This window comes from Anguilla rostrata, chromosome 5 (assembly GCF_018555375.3).
Source record: "Anguilla rostrata isolate EN2019 chromosome 5, ASM1855537v3, whole genome shotgun sequence".
Lineage (NCBI taxonomy): Eukaryota > Metazoa > Chordata > Actinopteri > Anguilliformes > Anguillidae > Anguilla > Anguilla rostrata.
The window spans coordinates 35,314,300-35,335,249 of record NC_057937.1 but is presented as its reverse complement, the minus strand read 5'-3'; the positions used below and the strand labels follow the sequence as shown (position 1 = coordinate 35,335,249).

General features: G+C 49.5%; 1 protein-coding gene across 1 annotated transcript in view; it reads right to left on the bottom strand.

The window, feature by feature from the left end:
- LOC135256147 (C-myc promoter-binding protein-like) overlaps positions 1–20,950 on the bottom strand; it is an 80,210-nt gene that overhangs the window by 5,047 nt on the left and 54,213 nt on the right. The window contains exons 18-32 of the mRNA XM_064337991.1: positions 20,209–20,415; positions 19,023–19,151; positions 15,555–15,699; positions 14,231–14,359; positions 13,841–13,939; positions 11,339–11,729; positions 10,580–10,683; positions 9,037–10,064; positions 7,309–7,519; positions 5,813–5,916; positions 5,326–5,501; positions 4,448–4,615; positions 3,855–4,035; positions 2,398–2,652; positions 1,283–1,400 (exon numbers count right to left, since the gene is read on the bottom strand). Coding sequence (XP_064194061.1) covers positions 1,283–1,400; positions 2,398–2,652; positions 3,855–4,035; positions 4,448–4,615; positions 5,326–5,501; positions 5,813–5,916; positions 7,309–7,519; positions 9,037–10,064; positions 10,580–10,683; positions 11,339–11,729; positions 13,841–13,939; positions 14,231–14,359; positions 15,555–15,699; positions 19,023–19,151; positions 20,209–20,415 — 3,445 coding nt within the window. The remainder of the gene's footprint in view (positions 1–1,282; positions 1,401–2,397; positions 2,653–3,854; positions 4,036–4,447; positions 4,616–5,325; positions 5,502–5,812; positions 5,917–7,308; positions 7,520–9,036; positions 10,065–10,579; positions 10,684–11,338; positions 11,730–13,840; positions 13,940–14,230; positions 14,360–15,554; positions 15,700–19,022; positions 19,152–20,208; positions 20,416–20,950) is intronic.

Here is a 20,950-nt window from a genome sequence, read left to right as displayed (position 1 = left end):
CACATTCATATATAATTGAACTGAACATGAATATATATAGTATGAGTATATGGGTAAGTAACGTATTAATTGGTCCGATTAATCAGCAAATGTTTTGGACTCCAACTAGTTTTAGATAAAAATGATTGTCATTTTTAATGTAAAATACTTCATTAATGCAGTCGCTGTAATGCAGTGACCTGGGCTGCAGCTACTTGGTGCATCTGTGCACCATGTCATGCTAAGCATTGTGGGATACCCTTCACTTTTTTTTTCCAGCAGGGCCGTTGGCTCGACAGAAGCGGGCACTCAAGGTCCCATAAACCCCCAGACCCTGACCGAAATGCCCGCGCTCCGCTTACGGACGCCCTCCCGACGGGGCACTCGCTGCTCGTACGCGGGGAAGCGGGGTGCGCAAGGGACCGTGGGAAAGGCGGAGGGTTCGGAAGCTCCGCCCTCACACCGAAGAGCCTGAAGACTCCCCGAGGGCAGGAGCTAGGGAACATCCATTAGACAGGCTCGAGCCTGTTTCCGATCCCGATCGCCACGGAGACCCGCGCGAAATGGCGTGACGGCCAGTCGAATCGCGACCCTGCAGGTTCGAGCGCCGGTCCTGCCTGCTCGTGAATATTCAGTGTTCCGGGACTGGAACACTTGAGTGATGGCAAGTGTCTCGGGGGAATTAACGTGGTTGATATTACAACCTGTGCACGGTGGCGTGTAAGACTTGCATTACACATGCCATCTATTTATACTACATATTCATGTAATCAGTTGAGCTCAAGGGTGCGTCAGCAGGGCCATGGGATTTTAGCCTGTGACGCTGACAAACCCAGCTGCTCACCCACTACAGCACAACATACTGCACAGAGAGCACGTCATAAAGACGCATGTAGGTACTATAAGTTGCAGGATGGCATTGCATGTAACTGTCCAGTGCTTTTAGTCCTCACTCCCTGTAGTGTGCGGAGTGGGGTGTAATGACTCTGAGATATCTCCCATTAGAGATATCTTATTACCAGAGATGGAAAGTCTGGATGCCAGAATGCAGAAGTCCTGCCATGTGTTTCTTCTACCCATGAACTCAGTCAGCTGATTTCACTAATTAGTTCAACCACCTGCATGGAGAATTGTGCTAATTTAGCAAATCCAGGTGACTGGAACAAAATACAGGGGAGGAATTTTACTTTCTGGACCTGGATTTTCCACCTGTGCTTATTGCTCAGCTGAGCTGTAACACTGGGTGAGACTGAACTGGCTGCAGGAGTGACGGCCATTCGAAGGGCCAAGCCCAAGCACTCACTGTACGTGTTCCACAGGATGTAGAAGGGCTGCACCGGGTCCTGGTGCAGCTTCAGGTTGTCCCACAGAATTTGGATCAGCACGTGCTTACTGTCCTCAGACATCCAGTGGCGAGGGATCTGCGTGAGACAGAAAGAGCAGATTTTGGAGCGCGCTCATTTCACACTCAATTCGCTGATCAAGTTCTGCGAACGAAAGGTGACTAAATGTAACACAAGGTAACTAAATGTAACAAAAAGTGACTAAATGGAACACGAGGTGACTACATGTAACAAGGTGACTAAATGCAACACAGGGTGACTACATGTAACATCAGGTCACTAAATGTAAAAAGGTGACTAAATGTAACATAAAGTGATTAAATGCAACACAAGGTGACTAAATGCAACACAGGGTGACTAAATGTAACATAAGCTGACTAAATGTAACACAAGGTAACTAAATGTAACGAAAGGTGACTAAATGTAACGAAAGGTGACTAAATGTAACACAAGGTAACTAAATGTAACAAAAGGTGACTAAATGTAACGGTGACTAAATGCAACACAGGGTGACTACATGTAACATCAGGTAACTAAATGTAAAAAGGTGACTAAATGTAACACAAGCTGACTAAATGCAACACAAGGTGACTAAATGTAAAAAGGTGACTAAATGTAACATAAAGTGATTAAATGCAACACAAGGTGACTAAATGTAACACAAGCTGACTAAATGCAACACAAGGTGACTAAATGTAACACAAGCTGACTAAATGCAACACAAGGTGACTAAATGTAAAAAGGTGACTAAATGTAACATAAAGTGATTAAATGCAACACAAGGTGACTAAATGGAACACAAGGTGACTAAATGTAACAAGCTGACTAAATGGAACACGAGGTTGGAGGCAGCGCGTCGCTCCCTTAGAGGCCAGACCCATATCAATACGAAAGCTCAAAAACCGCCTGAGGGAGCGGACGGCCTTTGTGGAAAGAGAGGAGGGCCGTCACATCAGACAGGGGTCGGTCCCGCGCGCGATCTCAGAAGCTTCTCCGCCACAGAGCGCAGGCGGCAAACGGAAAACCCGGCCCCTCTCCCCCCCCCGCGACGGCACCCCCCCGCCGGTCGACTCACCTGGGAGCCGCGGTTGCAGTGGTCGGAGGTGAGCACCAGGCCCGGCAGGCTGCTGGGCAGGTCCAGCCGGCGGAAGTACCAGACCAGGTTCCAGAAGACGATGGGGTGGTGGTCGACGATGCCGCGGGCGCCGATGGCCTGGTCGCCCTCGTTCTCCAGCAGGCTCTCCAGCTCCTTCCACAGCACCAGCGGGCTCAGGTAGGGCACCGTCACCGGCTCCGGGTCGTGCAGGCGCCAGTCCAGGTTCAGCAGGTCCTGCGGAGCCGCCCCACGGGCCACACGGAGCGGTCAGTCTCCGTCCCACCGAGCGTATCACACTACATTTTTACCCCCAGCACACTACACTGCAAAAACTAAAAACTAAAAACTCTGCCTAGTTTGTTTTGTAGAGGCTAGGTCAGTATAGTGTTCACTGTGTGAACTGTGTTCTTGGCTAGAACTAGCTGTACAAAATAAGTATTGTACCTTACTGAACCTGTGTTTAGCAGTTGTCTATGACCATGAAATGCACTTTTTGTACGTCGCTTTGGATAAAAGCGTCTGCCAAATGAATGTAATGTAATGTAAAAAATAAGCCCATCTCAACAAGTGTTCTAGTCTTGTATTTAGACTTAAAACCTTATTTTAATTATTTTCTTTGCCAAATTATATAAGAATATTTTCAGTAGGGTGAGGCAGTTCGACTCATTTCAAGATCTGCCAATGGGGTGAGAAAATTTCACGTGTCAAGCAAACAGTGACTTAAAACATGCTATTAAACAAGCTGATGTACTTGAGAGAGAAAAAACAAGACTTAAAATCTCATTACAAGAGTAGAACACCTGGTAAAACAGACGTATTTGCAGTGTGATGCCCACAGCTGTCTCCACACAATAATATAGTTAATGATGTCAATGTCACCCCTAGCGCTCCTGCATGCAGTATGACCTCAACCGCTCTGCGCTGGTAACCATGGCAACAAGGGGTGAATCTCAAGACATGTACCGCAATCGGAAACAGATTTCTCCTGGTAACAGATTTCATCACTTCCCAAAAGTTGACCAATCATATTTGTAAGATACTTAGAAAATGAAACTAGCGGAAAGAGTGAGCACAAAACAAACTTCAGTAATTTGCGTACAATAAAACACATTTTAATGAAATATCTCTAATACTTATGTTGGGAGACACAATCTGATTAGATTTATATTAAGATTCAGATTCAGAGTAAAATCAGATTCTTAATCTGAATTAAATTAGGTTCAGATTAAAGATTCAGATCCAGATCCAGCTTCAGATCAGATCTAAATTAGATTAGATTCAGAATAAGATTCAGATTCAAATTCAGAGTAAAATCAGATTCTTAATCTCAATTAGATTAGATTCAGATCCAGATCCAGATTCAGATTCAAATCAGATTATTAATCTGAATTAGATTAGATTCAGATTAAGATTATGAGTGTCTCACGGCGACTCACCACGGCCTCGTTCAGCCGGCTGGGCAGGCTGCCGGTGGGGACGGCTGGGAGCCCGGCACGGAGGGGCTCCTCCAGGGGCCCGAAGGCGCTGACGCTGCGGACCATGTGGGACCCGGGGGACAGGGCCCCCTGCCGACGCTCCATGGGGATATCAATGCAGCGTGCTGGGGCGTAACTACTGCTGAGACACACACACACACACACAAACACATACACATGCACACACACACACATACATACACATGGACACACACACAAACACGCACACACATACATACACATGCACACGCGCAGAGTGAGGCAGTGGCGATAGCGTGTACAGAAACAGTGGAGAGAATAGAGTGGGAGGGGTGTCTGAGGCTGGGGTTGGTATGTGAGTGTGGTACGGAGCGCTCCTGTTCATGACACAGAGAATGGGGCTTCGAGGCCGACTGTGCGGGACGACTGCCTTACAGCTTTACCAGCCTCAGTCAGAGCGACGCGGAAGCGCCGCTCGTGCTCAGCCCACGCCTGCGCCAGTGACTGTTAACGTTAATCTGGGGGCCTCTGGGGCGGGGGGGGGGGGGGAGGGGAATCCTCGTGCGTTTCTGTACCTGTCGCCCACGGGACACTCCTGCAGGGTGATTCTGGGGGAGGGCGGAGACATCACCGTGGGGGGACCGGGGGTGGACAGCGTGGACGTACCCGTCCCCAGCCCCGTGGACACGGAGAAAGAAGAGGACAGGGCCTCCTCTGCTGAAGGGCTGCTCTTCAGGAAGAGCCTGGGGGAGGGAGAGAGAGAGAGAGATGGAGGAGAGGAGAATAAGAGAGGGAAAGGTAGGAGAAATTGCATGGAGAGAGGAGAAAAAAGATACAGGGAGGAAATAAAGCAGGGGAAGGGAGAGAGGGAGAGAGAGAGAGATGGAGGAGAGGAGAAAAAGAGAGAGAAAGGTAGGAGAAAATGCATGGAGAGGAGAAAAAAGATACAGGGAGGAGATAAAGCAGGGGAAGAGAAGGAGAGAGGGAGAGAGAGACAGAAGAATGAGATAGAAGAACAAAAAGCAACAAAGGGGGACAAAGGGGTAGAGAAGAGAAAAAGAAAGAGGGAGAGGGAGGGAGTTTAAAGTTTGAATAATGTAACAGGAAGTTCAGGGGAAAGGGGTATAACAGAAAGACACACTATACAATTTTTTATTTCATTTCTGGATATGTTTTACATGTATTGGCATAATGCGTAAGACTCACCGGCACATCTAAATACATTTGATACATCAGTGCTGTTATGCAGATGTGAAATGTGTTCGCGTGAAAATTAAGCTAGTTCTCAATGTTTCGCGTTTAAGAAATGGTTTTTGGAACAATTTTGGTGCGGGCGAAACCATTCTAGATAAAATAGTGGTTTCATGGGAATGAACCAAGTGCCAGGATGGGGGGAGGGCAAACACAAGTATACTGGACAGTGGGGTGGGTGCTGGGGGAGGGGGGCATGCACCTCCCGGGCCCGCGCAGGTCGCGGATCTCCACGTTGAGGAAGGGCAGGAAGGGGTTGGCGCAGAAGGGGCAGGTGGTGTTGAGGTTGGAGTCGTCGGCCGTCCAGCCGGCCATGATCTCCTCGTCGTACACCAGGCACTCGCAGGTCTTACAGCGCGAGCAGCTGGAGATCAGCACCTGGACACGGCCCACAGAGGTGAGAAACGCCACAGATTCTACACAGTAACCAGATAACCAGCTCCTGTGTTTCTTCCATCCGCTCTGTTTCTTAACTACGGGAGGCTCTGGTCGCTAACAGTAGCTTCCGCTGCTTAATATGGCGAGTAGAGAGACTGCATGTACAATGTTAAGAATATGGAGTGGAATATCTGGTAAGTCTATGCAATCTTTACACAATCAGCTCCCTCTAACCCCGCCCCCCACCCCAGCCCAGCCAACCATGCGGTGCTGGGGTATTCTGTGAGGATGAAGACAGAAAGCGCTCTCACCTCCATTGCGTAGCTGTTGAAGATGCTGGTGCTGCTGGTGTGGGGGGAGGAGCCCAGCTCGGACCGGTCCGGCAGGGTGAAGCTGGACGGCGACAGCGTGCAGCCTGCAGGTGGGAAAACGACGCGGATCACACACAAACGCACGCACGCGCTCGTACATACACGCACGCACGCACAAAATCTGTCTTCTCCCTTACGTTTTACATTACCATATATAAAACTTATTTCTATAAAGAAAGCTATTGTAAAATTACAAATAGAAAAGAACAACATGTCGAGGTGGTAAAACAGTATATCACAAAAATCAAGAAAACAGTATTTAAAAAATATATTAAACATGGACTTGAAAAGAATTCTCATTAAAAAATCAGGGTTAAAAACTGGTTAAAAAGCAACATTATTATAATGTTTCATGCAAATACTTCAATCACATGAGAGTATAACACGGCAGCACTCATAACGTGCGCTCAAAGAGAAGGAGAGGTAGGGGTGATTGGAGTATTTCTGGAAGGTTCCGTGCCCTTGCGGCCCTTCGGGCGATTAAGGAGGCTCAGCCAAGCCAAGCAGCTGCGGGGCTGAGAGGTCTGGAGTGTCGCTCGAGTGCCCGGCCTCGCTTCCGCTCTTCGGCGCTCGCCACGCTAAAGAGCAGCCGAGCGCCCGCGGGAGACCAATCAGCCAGGAGCCCTTTCTGGGGGAGGAGGGGGGAGGGGGTGGGGGGGGTGGATTTGGTCTCCGGTCGCCGCCGAGCGGCTAGCTGATTGAAGAGCCCCCCCGAATCAGAGGGGCGGGTTCGAGCGCGCTCCGTAACGTCTGCGGGGCCGGCGGCTGAGTCTGGCGGGTTGGTTCGGAGAGGGAGAAGGCTTGCGGTCGCCACGGGCGGTTAAAAAAAAAAAAACAGAACTCCAGAGGTCAGAAAGCAGAAGTCCTGCCATGTGTTTCTTCCACCCATAAACTCTGCCAGCTGATTCGCTAAATTTACTCTTCCTCCTGGCTGTAGAATTGTTCTAATTAGCAAATCCAGGAGGCTGGAACAAAATCCTGGGGAGGACTTTTGCTTTCCGAATCTGGATTTTCCAACCCCAGGCAGTCACACAGGGCGTGGTCTCAGGGCTGTGTCATCAGCTTTGGGAGGGGGAAGACGATGGCGTTCTCTCTGAGGTATGCACTGGTAGCCCTCTCTCTCTCTCAATGCGCAGCCCACAGGTGAGCATGCGCAGTTGGTGCAGACGGACAAGACAGGCAAGGGACTCCCACCCCTTCTGGGTGACACCTCAGCCAATCATGTGCCACCCTGAGGGACTGCGAGCCACACCGGGCAGCGGTACTGGCAGGGTTTGAAAAAAGGCCATGGCTAAACCACAGCTGTGCTAGACAGCTAATCTCCTGGTCCCAACTACTGACCTGGGATCAGCTCACCTGGCTGCAAACATATTGCCAGCAATTACATGAGTAAGCCTGAGGCCGACCTGAGATCAGCTGTCGGAGGCGGAGTCTACCTGGAGGGTAGGGCTGACGGGCGGATCCGGGGCGCGGCGTGCGGCTGGGGGAGTGGCCCGGGGCGGGGCTCCCTGCGCGGGTCAGGCGGGGGCTCCTGCGGGGCCCGTTCCGCTGGGGGGAGGTGGGGTCCCCGGGGTCGGGGCTGGACTCCTCGCCCGGCAGAGAGGAGCAGTCTGGGTCGTCCACGCTTCTCCGATCGTAGCTCGCGTCCTGATTGGTCAGATGTACAAAACATATAACAAAAATTGGACCAATCACACACACACAGCACTAGATGTATGCTGCCATTACAATGTTCAAATTGCCCTGGATAAAAGTGCCAAATGAAAAAAAACAGAAAAGGACATTGTCACCACACAAATATCAACAGGAGATATAAAACTGCTCAGTTTCAAAACAACAGGTGTCAGTTTAAATAGATTCAGTAAAAGTAAGGCTACATCACTTCAAGAAGCTGGTGATAACAAAGAACCTTCAACAAACATACAACAAATTCCACTGTTTGCTTTTCAAACCTCAGAAGTCACATTTAGTCCTGCTGTTTAAATTTCAGGCTATACTGCCCTCTTCTGGTAGATCTACAGATCACACTGCGTGCATGAGTATACTGCTCTCAAGAGCATTGTACAATGCCTTTTGGGAGTAAACATTGAATACAATTCCCAAATCATATAATCAATTTAAAACAATTTTCATTTAATTGTTGTCTCTTTTGCACACACCTGGGTGGGGAGAGAAGACAGAAATAGATGAACATGAACAATCGACCTATTGGTTAAAGGGATATTTTTACCCATAGTTAGGCAATAAGATCGATACCAACTTCATCCCTTTATTTACACTTCTTGTGTGTTTATAACAAAAACACAATAACATAAAAACAAGACCTTAGTTGTTTTAGAAGCCATAATTGACAAACAACCATATATCCATCTGCTGGGCACCGTGTGCTGTGGTTGCCAGGTATGCAGCACTATTGCTGTAGCGGGAGTAGCAGTTGAGTGCATGTTTACAGTCAGTGGCATACTGTACCTGGCCACCCCCAACTTACGCCCGCATATTTCATTATTTAGCAGAGCTAGCATTACTTTCCTCTGCAGTCATTTACAGTGGTAGCACAGTTAGCATACAGCCCATACATATTGTCTAATATTTTTGTACTGGATGCAAAGGTTGAAATTGGTATCACCACTCAAGCTTCCTATTAGTCTGCGGGCATTAGCTTAGCTCAGATGTAGCCTACACGGTTGGCGTACTTCGGTAGTAGTAGTTCTCGATTAAATCGCTCAGAAATTAAGCTTTGTGGATGGTTTGTGAGTAACTGTGGGATTATATTTGGACATAGCTGTTGAACGTTTTCTTCGTGTATTTTTGGCGCTTTGAGGCCACATGACGATGGACCCACGAGGTTTTATCAGTGTAAACTGCAGTAAATATCTAGAAAACTCCTCAGATTGCAGGAAAACTATCTGGATGGACAGATACTACTATGAGGAAAACTACCTTCATTCATTGTTGGGTAAACTTCCCCTTTAATAGTAAGTAAAATTACAAAGAAACCGGACAAATTCGGTAAACAGTGTTGTAAAAAATATAGTAAAAAAAAATTGGAACAACAAACTGGGACCACAAATACCTAAAACAAAATAATATTTTTTCAGCAGTATCACATGTACCTACACCTGAACACCAGTTGAGCAGCACCTGAGCGCCGTGCTCAGCCTCACCTTGGTGGGCGAGGCGTAGGTGGCGAAGCGCGAGTACCAGCGGCTGGCCTTCTCGGCCACGCCCTTCCCCGCCGAGAAGACGCTGCTCTTGAAGACGTCCAGCGTGGGGGTGAGCAGGGTGTCCAGGGCGAAGGAGGAAGAGGAGGGCGAGGGGACGGGCGAGCCCGGCGGGGCCGGGGAGGAGCAGGGGCGCTGGCGGGCGTGGCCGCGGTAGGCGGGCGAGCGGGGGACCCCGGCGGGGCGGGGGGAGCTCTGGGGCGGCAGGCAGCAGGGGGGGGGCGCGGGGAGCAATCGGGGGCCGGAGGGGTCCTGCAGGTCCATGCTGGGCGTTCGGCTGCTGAGCGGGCTGCCCAGGTGGTTCATGTACATCTCGATCTCCTCCGCCAGGTGGCGCCGCGGAGTCAGGACCCCCTCGCCGTCCGGCTCCTCCCCCTCCTCCTCCTCCTCCTCCTCCCGCTCCGTCTCCGCCGCCAGGAGGGAGAGCGGGTCGGAGCCGGCCCGCACCACGGCCCGCCCCACCCCGCCCACATCCCTGGCCCCGCCCACTGTCCTCTTAGCCCCGCCCTCGCTCTCGCCTCCCGCCTCCCCGTCCAGGTCCAGGTCCTCCAGGGCGAAGATGGTGTCCGCCTTGTCCTCGTCACTGGAGTCCTGCCCGCCCCGCCGGTCGTCGCGGCGACGCTCGCGCGCGGCGCCGGTGTCCCGGGCGCGGGACCGGGCCGCCCCCTCCCCTCCTCCCACCGCCAGGGAGTCCGGCCGCCGGGCCTTCCAGAACGTTCCGGAGAGGATCTGGGCGTCGTCGCCCAGGCTCTCGGCGACGCGGGCGGGGTCCGTTTCGGCCTGGGTCATCCCGAGACCGAGGACCCCCAGCCCCCCGGCCGGGTCCACGCTCAGGCTGCGACCTCTGACCCCCAGCCAGTCCGACGCGCCCCGCCCCTCCTGCGCGCCGCTCCTCTGCCCGTGCAAACTGCCGCCCTGCACCGTCCCGATCTCCCCCAACGAGGAGGAGAAGAGGAGCCCGGCCACATGGTCTACAGAGAGAGAGAGAGAGAGGGAATGAGAGGAAGGGAGAGAGAGAGAGAGGGGAGAGACAGAGAGAGACGGAATGAGAAGAAGGGAGACAGAGAGAGAGAGAGGGGAGAGACAGAGAGAGGGAGAGAGGATGGGAGACAGACAGAGAGAAAGGGAGACGGGGGCAGAGAGAGAGGAAGGGTATCAGAGAGAGAGAGAGAAAGAGTGCAGGGGGAGACAGAGAGAGAGAAAGGAAGACAGACAGAGAGAGGAGACCGAGAGAAAGGGAGAGAGAGGGAGGCAGAGAGAGAGGAAGGGAATCAAAGAGAGGGGAAGTGAGACAGTGTGTGGGGGGGGGGGTGATTCAATACTATTAAGTACAATTAGTACTTAATGTTTGTTATAATTCAGATTTTATAATTACTGTTATCTTTCATGTTACAATACGTAGATTGTCATTGGGTAATTACTTGGGTAATTATGGTGTTATTATAGAAGGTGTGCAGTCATCATGAGGTGTTTGTGTCGTACTGACCTGCCCTGGCATCATCAGACCCACTGGCCTGGTTGCCGTAGGGACGGTTGCTCCGGACGATAACCGCGTGGTGGGTACTGATAGAAGCATCGTGCCAGCTCGATCTATCAGGTGTTAATTGTCACAGTTGAGTGCATACAACACCCACGCCTGTTTCCACCCAGTCGTTCTGATACATGCAACACACACAGACATACACACACCAGACACAACTACATCATTCTACATCCCCACATCAGTTACATATACACACACACACACACACACCACAAACATCAGTTACATATACACACACACACACACATCAGTTACACATACACACACACACACACAAACATCAGTTACATATACACACACACACACACACACACACACACAAACATCAGTTACATATACATACACACACACACACACACACAACATCAGTTACATATATACATACACAAACACACACATACCCACACACACACAAACATCATTTACATATATACATACACACACAAAACACACATCAGTTACATATAACACAACACACACATCATTACATATACATACACACACACACACAACATCAGTTACATATACATACACACACACACATCAGTTACATATACATACACACACACACACACAAACATCATTTACATATATACATACACACACACACACACACCTTACATCAGTTAGACACATACACCTGTCGCACATACACACACACACATACACACACACATATACACCTGTCACAAACACACTCACACAAATACACACCAATAACACACACGTACACCTGTCAGACACAAACATACACTGACATTTTGAAATGAACTTTTGAGATGGGAGATCAAAAAACAGCACACTTGTGAATTTCCATTTGGGGGAAGTGCACTGCCTGCCAACTTCACAATGTTTCCATGCACCCTAACCTGATTGGCTATTTCAAGTTCATGCAGTTCTTTCAGAAATAAATGTAAATGATTTGTGAACGTGCGAGAGTGTTCTTGTGTGCATCTGTGCGTGAACTCACGAGAGCTGGAGTCGCTCTCTTTCTTGAACTCCCCTCTGTTGGGGGCGCTGTCCTGCACTCCACAGGCACCTCTGCGCACGTCCTCTTTGGACATGGAGTTATAACCCAGATCTGACTGTCCCCCTGAGAGAGAGACAGAGACAGAGAGAGAGAGAGAGAGAGAGAGAGAGAGCGAGACAGAGCGACAGAGAGAGAGAAATATACATATCCACTGTAAATATTCTCACAGACACAGAGCTGCTTCTCACTGCTGTACTTGAGCATGGGAGATAATTGCTACTGCTGAGGGAGTCAGCATGAGACCACAGCACTCCCCCCGACCCCCCTCCCCCACACAAAAATAAGATGACAGTGCCCTTCAAATATTTAGTTCTGGAATGTGTATGCGCACAGGAGACTGATGCACAACACCCTGCACGTAGGCTAATGGTTTCTCCTGCCGTCTCGCAGGCAAGAAGACGCTGCTCTCCGAAAGAAGGAAGAGAAAGAGCGAGAGAACGAAAGGGCGAGAGACGGGCTTCAGACGAACGCGCGAGGAGACGCCCTGAGGCCGAGGCTCTTCGACCAGTCTCACCGCGTCGCTCTCGCAAACTCTCGCTCTCCTTCTCTCGCGCACGCACTCTCCGTCTCTTCCACCCGAAGAAAGAGAACTGAGTTCCGGTCTCCCGGCAACCTGCCGCCCGAACCAACCCCCGTTTTTCATCTCTTTCGCGAAGCTTCTCGCGCACGCGGGCCTCGTCCTCGCCGCGCGAGGAGAAAAGCGGCGCACTTCTGAGGACCCGTTCCTTCCTTTCTCGCCCTCGTAACTGCGCTGGAAACGACACTCCAGATCCCAGCTTCAGAGCGGAACCGCTGAGTGCACTGGGAACGACACTCCAGATCCCAGCTTCAGAGCGGAACCACTGAGTGCACTGGGAACGACACTCCAGATCCCAGCTTCAGAGCAGAACCGCTGAGTGCACTGGGAACGACACTCCAGATCCCAGCTTCAGAGCAGAACCACTGAGTGCACTGGGAACGACACTCCAGATCCCAGCTTCAGAGCAGAACCGCTGAGTGCACTGGGAACGACACTCCAGATCCCAGCTTCAGAGCAGAACCACTGAGTGCACTGGGAACGACACTCCAGATCCCAGCTTCAGAGCAGAACCACTGAGTGCACTGGGAACGACACTCCAGATCCCAGCTTCAGAGCGGAACCGCTGAGTGCACTGGGAACGACACTCCAGATCCCAGCTTCAGAGCGGAACCGCTGAGGTTTCAGAGTTACTTATTCTACTTCTGAGCACAGGACTCTCTGCAACTCGACGAGTCTTCAGTCTTCACCACACTTACTCACGTCCAAGATCATACCGGCGTCTATTTAATGAACCGGTTTGCTGCGTGAAATCATCTCACTGATTAATGAAGATGAACTTAATTGTGAATGATGAGCGGAAGAGAGATGAAGCAATAGATATGGAGTAGACAAGATCAGTACAAGACCTTCTGAAGTAGCCACCACCACTGATACACCTACAGGACAACAAGAATGGCTCAGTTCCCTCCTTAATGGTGTCTGTGCACTTACAATTTGACTTCATTTGATTTGAAAAATAAACGTTTTAGGTAAATGTTGCTCAACAGTGATCGTCGGTCGGTCTGTCATACAGATCCTACCAAGAAACAGCAGCACAAGGTAAAGGCCTATGATTGGCAGATGAAACTTTAAGAACGTCTGTAAGTCCTTGTGACAAGTAGCCTGCAGTCAGCAGCTACCTTTGCAATAGTGCTAATATTGACAGCGCTAAAAACTGTGTGACAAATATTTCCCACAATTTGAAAACAGAACTCTAAAATTCACCCTTCTTCCCAGAAGCCCCCATATAATAGGGAAAGAAAGAAAAAACAATAAATATAGCAAATATGTATCATCCTACCACACACTGAGGAAAAGTGGGTAAATGAATATATGTGTAGGTGAATGGATACGTATATGTACATACTTACCTATACCAACTTACAGCATACACTTGTTTATATCGTTATGCTCTGTCTGTCTGCTTTGTATGTTTTGGCAGCACACTTTTATTCGCCATGCCAGTGAAACCCGATTTGAATCGAACAGAATTGATCGAAGTAGAGAGGAAGGAAGTTGAGATGTCGACCAAGAGAGAGAAGGGCGGTGAGAGAGACAGAGAAAGAGGAGCACGAGCCGACCCTGAGCAGAAAGGCGAAAGAGAGAGGAGAGTTACCTGAGAGGAGAGAGCGTTCTCCGTGCTCAGGACACGCCCAGTGCCGGCGCGAGGGCGGCGGCCATGTTCCCGAGCCCGGGCGGCCACGCCCACAGCAGGCTGCATGCAGGGCACACACACGGGCGAGACACGGTGAGGGGGTGGTGGGGGGGGGGGGGTGTGGGAGGGGCCACAGTGACACGAAAACCATACCTCCCACGGGCAAAGAACAAGGGATGGCACAGCTGTTCGCTTGGCACGAAGCGAAGGATGGAAGCAATAAGGAAAGAAGAATGGGGGGGTAAAAAAAGAAGAGGAAATGGCTGCAAAGGAACCAGAAGAACAGGCTGGCGGAAGAGAGCGGTGAGGGAGGACAGCGTTTTTGGCGCCGGGCGGTTTGAAAGGGTGTACCTGTGCTAGACCTATCGTCAGCGGGGTCTACTTTGACCGAGCTGGAGCCGAAGGGGGCGCGGTCGCCGGGGTGAGCGTCGTTAGACCCGTCCGTGCTGCCGTGGCTCCCGCCGTCCAGATCGCTGCCATCTGCTCGGAGACAACCAGACGTTAGGCACCGATAGGCCAAATCGGCTCCCGTTACTGCGGAAACAGACACCTGCCCTGGGTTAAACCGAAAGGAGACCCACCGATTGGTCGAGAGAAGGCTTTGTTGTTAAGAGGAGCCCGAGCTTCCGTTAAATTAATTTGAGCGCCTTCAGAAGCGGTACTTCCAGAGCACGGAACATTTGAATTGTCGACAGATTTTGACAAACGGCTTCAAATTTTGAGATATTTTGATACCGTCTACAGTTAGAGAAGGGGTGTATGTACGTCTTGTGTACGTGAGCTGCTCCACCAGTCGGGTGACACTCAGCTCCACCCTTGCTCCACCCACATACTCAGCTCTGCATGGCCAGGGCCCACAGAGTTCTGTTCCCTCTGCTGAAATCCCCACCCACTGTTGCTCACTGAGCTCCACAAACGTGGCTATCAGGGCTGCTGAACTAAGGGCTAATTTCAGGGAAGATCTCTGAGTAGGTTTCAGGGCTGATAAAATGGGCGCCTTTTCTGCATGTGGTGAACGCCACACAGCAGGCTGTGGTTTGTTTGTGATCGACGGGAGGAGGGGAAAGGCAACCTCTCATGCTGGCAAAAACATGCTGTTCGGATTAACAGAGTTCTGCACGCATTTATCTTAACGAGCATTTATCAGCAGGCCAGGAACGGACCAGAATCCTGAGAGCTGTCTGCTACCTCCGTGGTCCATTCAGGCCCATTAACTTTCAGGAGGGGCCTCCACCCACTATGAAATTCACGCAAAGAGAACAAGCTGTGTCTAATGTGGGGAAATTAATGTCAGTGAAACTTTTTTCAGGGAACTGTGGGCTTTGGCAGAAACTCCCTGAAAAGTCCTATTTTCTACATAGTCTTTCAGAAACATCTACATTACAGTTGTGAGTTCGCAGACAAGGTAGACCAGGTCCTAGAACACCAAAGAGGCTCCAGGCACAGACTGATAACATAAATGCAGGTGATACCAAACAGACAGGCCTACAGACTTTTCTGGGTGGTGTTACTCCCGTTTGCGAACAGCCTACCAGCGGATGAGACCAATGCACATTTACAACTACACTACCCACAATCCCCTGATGTTTGTTTATAATTCTGATACTGAGCAGAGAGGAGAAGGCTCACAGGGGGGAAATGGGGTCTTGTGCCCGCAGGATGAGGGCCTACCTACCTGACTGAGGGGTCTGCGCCGCATTGGCTTGGTGCCGCTTCAGCGCCTGTCTGAACTGGGCCACGCCCAGGACCACATTCCGCAGCTTCATCCACAGGAAGTAGCCTCCCCTGGTGGTGGAGGGCCAGGTGCTCTCTAACACAGCCTGAGAGACAGGGAGCACAGCCTGAATCTCACAAATGATGGCACACACAAACCCACACCATACATGCACAGTGGTCGGCACAGTGAATGCTGCGTCACAATAATAGCACAATAAATGTATGTCATTCAAAATTTTACAGTTGTAAGCAGGATGAAATAAGCAACAAAAATGTTTCAGCATTCTGATCATTTTTGCCACACAGGCTAATAATAGAAACCCCTTGGACCGATATCAGTTTTATTTACTCGTGTTGTGCAAGCTACAGTGGTGTAAGCAGAAACACATTTTTGGCCGGGCAAGTGAAAACGTGAGTAGGCCAGCTAGGTTGGTTTTCTCAGAACACACTTTCCACACGCACTTCAGCACTCCTTGGAGCTACCCTATGACACTACTGTATTCCTAAAAGTAATGTGGTCATCGTCCTAACTATTTCAGCTCTACCGCCTTGCGGTGGTAGAATTTTTTTTTTTAATAATCAATATTACAGCAAGACTAAGTACACAACAAGGAGTCATAAAGTGTGTGTCCACTTGTAACAGGCACATCTAATTATCCCTAATTAAGAGGAAGTAACTAAATTAAAACTGGACGGCCGTACACAACAAAGTCGAGGGAAAAACAAGCCCATACCATCAAGCGCCCTCCAATGTAGCATGCCCTCGCACAGGCAGAAAATCTACACAACGTTAAAGGGTCAACAATATTTGTAAACAAACTAGCATTTTTACCTTGAACAATCTCTAGTGACAAACAATCTGTTAATGTACAAGACAGCATCTTTAGTGACCACATTATAGTAACATTGCGAAAGCGGGCATGAGAAATGCTGCTATATAATTCTAGCTTACCACTGACGGCTTGCTGTGGAGGAGGTTACATATCACAAACTAACTCGGAACGTGTTTCTTTATACAGATGACAACCTCACAGCAGTACTACTAGCCTTCTTGTTTACTGTGCACAGTAACTTTTTTTGATTATCCAGAGTGGTAATTGGCCACAGTACGCACTGAAAACAAATCAACGGCATTACCGTTAAAAAGCTAGCTAGAGCACGTGAAATTTCGTCTTTGACTTTTCATTCAAATTAAGCTCTTTCCTTTGAATCTGGCAATGCAACCAACAGATGTGTAAATATTATGACCAATAAACAGCACTAATGTCAAATATCAAAAGTTGTTGTGGTTCAAGTCTGGGTCATCGCCTGTTGTAATCTTTAAAAAGACAAGAATACCTGTGTTTATAGAATAGTGTATTCATTCCTGCATTATAGCTCTCACACACCATACATGCAGATAAACATGCACACACACACACACACACACACACACACGCTCTGACAGCCGCACACTGCATGCACACACACACACACACACACACACACACGCACACACACGTGCGCACACACACACGTGCACACACACATGCACACACACACCATCCTCCCGCAGTAATCCTCTGCAGTAAATCGAGGCCGTTTCTATTCATTATTTGAGTAGATTGTTTTGATTCCGAATGTCCCTGTCATTATGCAGATGTAATTGGATTGTAACTGCGGGGGCGACGGATAACACAGCCGTGCCTCTCGGGGGAAGGATAACAGTAATTGGAGACATTCTAATCATGGGCTGTGATTAAGGCGCTACGTGCTCATTCAGACGCTCGGCGTGACAGCGCTGCCCAGACTCCGATATCCCCCTCTCGCCGGCGGGGTGTCTGTACCCTCTGTGAGACTATCAGCATACCACTGAAGCAACCAATCTAGGGCAAGCCTATGCATGTATGCATGTACGAATGCAAGTATGTTCATATTCGCATCTATATATGCACGTATGCACGTATGTATATATGTATATGTGTGTATGTATCAGAGTTCACGCTAGGATGTTTATTTTCCGTAACTGTGTCCAGAAGGATTTCAGTTTTTTGGACAAATAATAAAAATATACGATAGGCATGTGCGTTTAATGATACGTACTGAAACGAAACTATTTTGCATGTTTGCACTTTGAAAACAATTTGAAAACAAAAATGATCATCAAGATGAAATATATAAGCATACCTGTGGGTGGGGAGTAAAAAGACAATTAGCCTGTGTGCACATTCGGTGCGTGTGCATGAACCTTTTCTCAACTAAAGAAACTGGCATCACCTTTCATCATTAGTTGTTTATTGAAACATATACTTCTTCTGATTAAAGAGGAATAATCTCTCACTGAATAAAGATGAAAAAAATATCTCAGGCTAATAAAAGACATTCCCGCTATTCGCCTCTGTGAACAGGCCCGCTTAGACATCAGACGATACATTAACCGACTTTAGCCTGCAGCGTCGGAAGAATTCATTTAATGGAAAAACAATTGCGTCTGATCGTGTCAAGGGCACTTCTAGGCCCATCTGTCAAAGTTTTGACAGAGTAAAGATGGCCTATTTATAACAGGCAAAAAAAATAACGTGAGGGCGACGACAGCCAGGCACTCACTCATTCAGGCCAAGCCCTTTCCTTTTGCGGCAGTGCTTCACGGCACGGAAGTGGGCAGCCGAAGACTCGAAAATGAATGTCTCGCACGGTTCAGTGCAGCTTGATATTAGCATTAGTCGCGCAGCCTGCTCTTCTGGCAGGCAGCTCCTCAGTGCGGTCCCCATCCAATAAGTCATTGTTTAGTGGAATGATTTTTGGGGTAATAACAAAGATTAGCCGCTGTGCTTTTGAGACAAAAAGTGAAATGCCTATTTGACATGGTAAGAGCCATTATGTAAGCTCTAGCATAAATATTGATTTTTTTTTGTGCTTTGGCTTTGGAAGGCTTTCAGTTTTGGGGATCATTTTTATACATATGTGTGTGTTACACACACACACATGCGCGCACACACACACACACTTGATGGCCACTTTATTCGGTACATATACCATGCCCTACATAATGTTTGGGACAAAGACATATTTTTTCTTGATTTGGCCCTGTATTCCACGATTTTACATTTGTAATCGAACAATTCTCTTGTGCTTAAAGTGCGGATTTTCAGTTTTTATGTATGGGTATTTTTTTACAATTTGGTTTAACCATGAAGAACATTTGAGCACTTTCATACATGCCCCCCCCCCCCCCCATTTCAGGGCACCATCATGTTTGGGGCATGATGTCATTTAAATGAAAGTAGTCATGTTCAGTACTTTGTATGTACGCACACACACACACACACACGCAAAGAACTCATAAGGCCAATACGGCAAATAACAGGTCTATGATGCGTGTGCGTGAGAGTGTGTGTATGTATGAGGTGTGTATGACTTCCCCCCCTGTGGAAGTGAGGACCCTCACCTTGTTGTAGTACCCGTAGGTGATGGCGTTGGGGTGCACCCCGGCCTTCTTCATCTCGAACAGGACCCTCACCGCGAGGACCGGCTGGCCGTACTGCCCGCACAGCTGCATCAGGACCCGGTAACACACCTGCAGGGGGGGGGGGGGACACGTGGAAAACGGACGCACCTCTCAGCGGGGAGCGCTAACAGGCTCCCCGCGCCGCGCGCTAGGGAAGGCGCGTGCGCTAGCGCGAACCCTCCCGAGTCAAACCAGGCCGACGCCCGTTTCACAACAGCAGGGGGGCGGTGTTCACCCAGCGCCGCTGTCGCATTCTCACTAAACACGATGTCCACGTCCGGCCACCTTATCATTCACATCGGTTCAATTTCGTCCGCATTATTGCATTCGTTACTCTTTTTTACACAGACACCGCGACACAAAGGCCCCTGCAGAGAAACAGGAAACGGGAAGCATTAGGCGAGACACAAAGCCTGAACCCGCAAACATCCAGCTGAGTAGAAAGCTCCCCAGCGAGCGGAAAAAGCACTCAAGACCGTCATCCCCTCCGCCATCTGATCATCCGCACATTCGCTCGCACTCTCTATTCTCTACCCGCTTTGATTTCCCACGTCCAAATTCTCACCGGGGCTACCAGGCTGAACAAAGGCAGACGAGAACCACCAAACTGGAGGCGTTAAGAGCAGGTTCAATCGAGCAGTGGGCGGGCAGAGTTTTGTGTAACAGAGGGGCAGGATTTTATGCTGGGGGTGGGTGGGGTGGCTGAATGTTCACTCTCAAACTGTGGCCAGGGTCTTATACGACAGAGAGTTGGTGGCGTCTCATAATATGGATGAGTAGGGTTCCATGCTGTGGGTACGGGGTGGGCAGGGTCTCATATTGCAGAAAATAGGTGAGCTTTTATATTACAGTGAGTGGGCGGGGGGTCGTAGCACAGCGTGTGAATGGAGTTTCATACTGGGGGTGGGCATGGTCTCGTATTGCAGCAAATGGGTGAGTTTTTATATTACTGTGTGCAGGCAGGAACTCGTATTGCAGCAAATGGGTGAGTTTTCATATTACAGCGAGTGGACGGGGTCTTTCAGCACACCAAGTGGGCGAGGTCCCATACAACGGCGCGTGGGCGGAGTCTCGTAGCGCGGCAAACACTGCGGGTGGGTGGGCGGGGCCACATACGGGGCAGTACCTCGTCGGGGGCCTGCAGCTTCTTGGCCTGCATCCTCCGCAGCACGTCGTAGGCGGTGCGCAGCGCCCGCACCTTGGAGTGGCACACCGCCACGTAGGCGGGCAGGCAGATGAACCACAGGCCGTAGCAGTGCCGCAGCAGGCACTTGGCCCACAGCTGGGGGACGGACGACGACTTCTTGGCCGCCTTGTGCGCCGACTTGATCTCCTGGAGAAACGGGGGAGAGACGCTGGCTGTACAGAGCAGCTCTGAGGGGCTGATAGGCTCTCTAAGGTGTGCACACGGTATACACACTAGCATAGTGTGGACCAGGACTAGTAAACAGGCAACATGGAGACCCAAAAGAAAGAGTGGCTAAACAGCACACCGTATATCCCACTTATAACAAAACAACAAATATATAGCTTTGCATATTACAGTATGGTAATTAATATGCACATTATAGAATTTCACATACATTGTTGTTTAAACAGTCAGTGGTTAGTTGAAAAGATTAATAGTCGTTTTCTCTTCTTTTTGATGAATAGTACGTTACGTGGAAATGTTTGACCTGTAAACCCAATTTTTTTTTTTAAATGCAAACCCCCCAGGACCTTGTGGTACAGTCAGTAAGGGGGCTGACTCTCAACCCTTACACAGATCTCCCCTGTGTGGCCAGGGCTACCATTCCTGCCATATATTCTCAATTCTCTCTGTATGCTGAGCAAATCTCCAACTGTAACCCCGTCTGATTTCGCGCTGT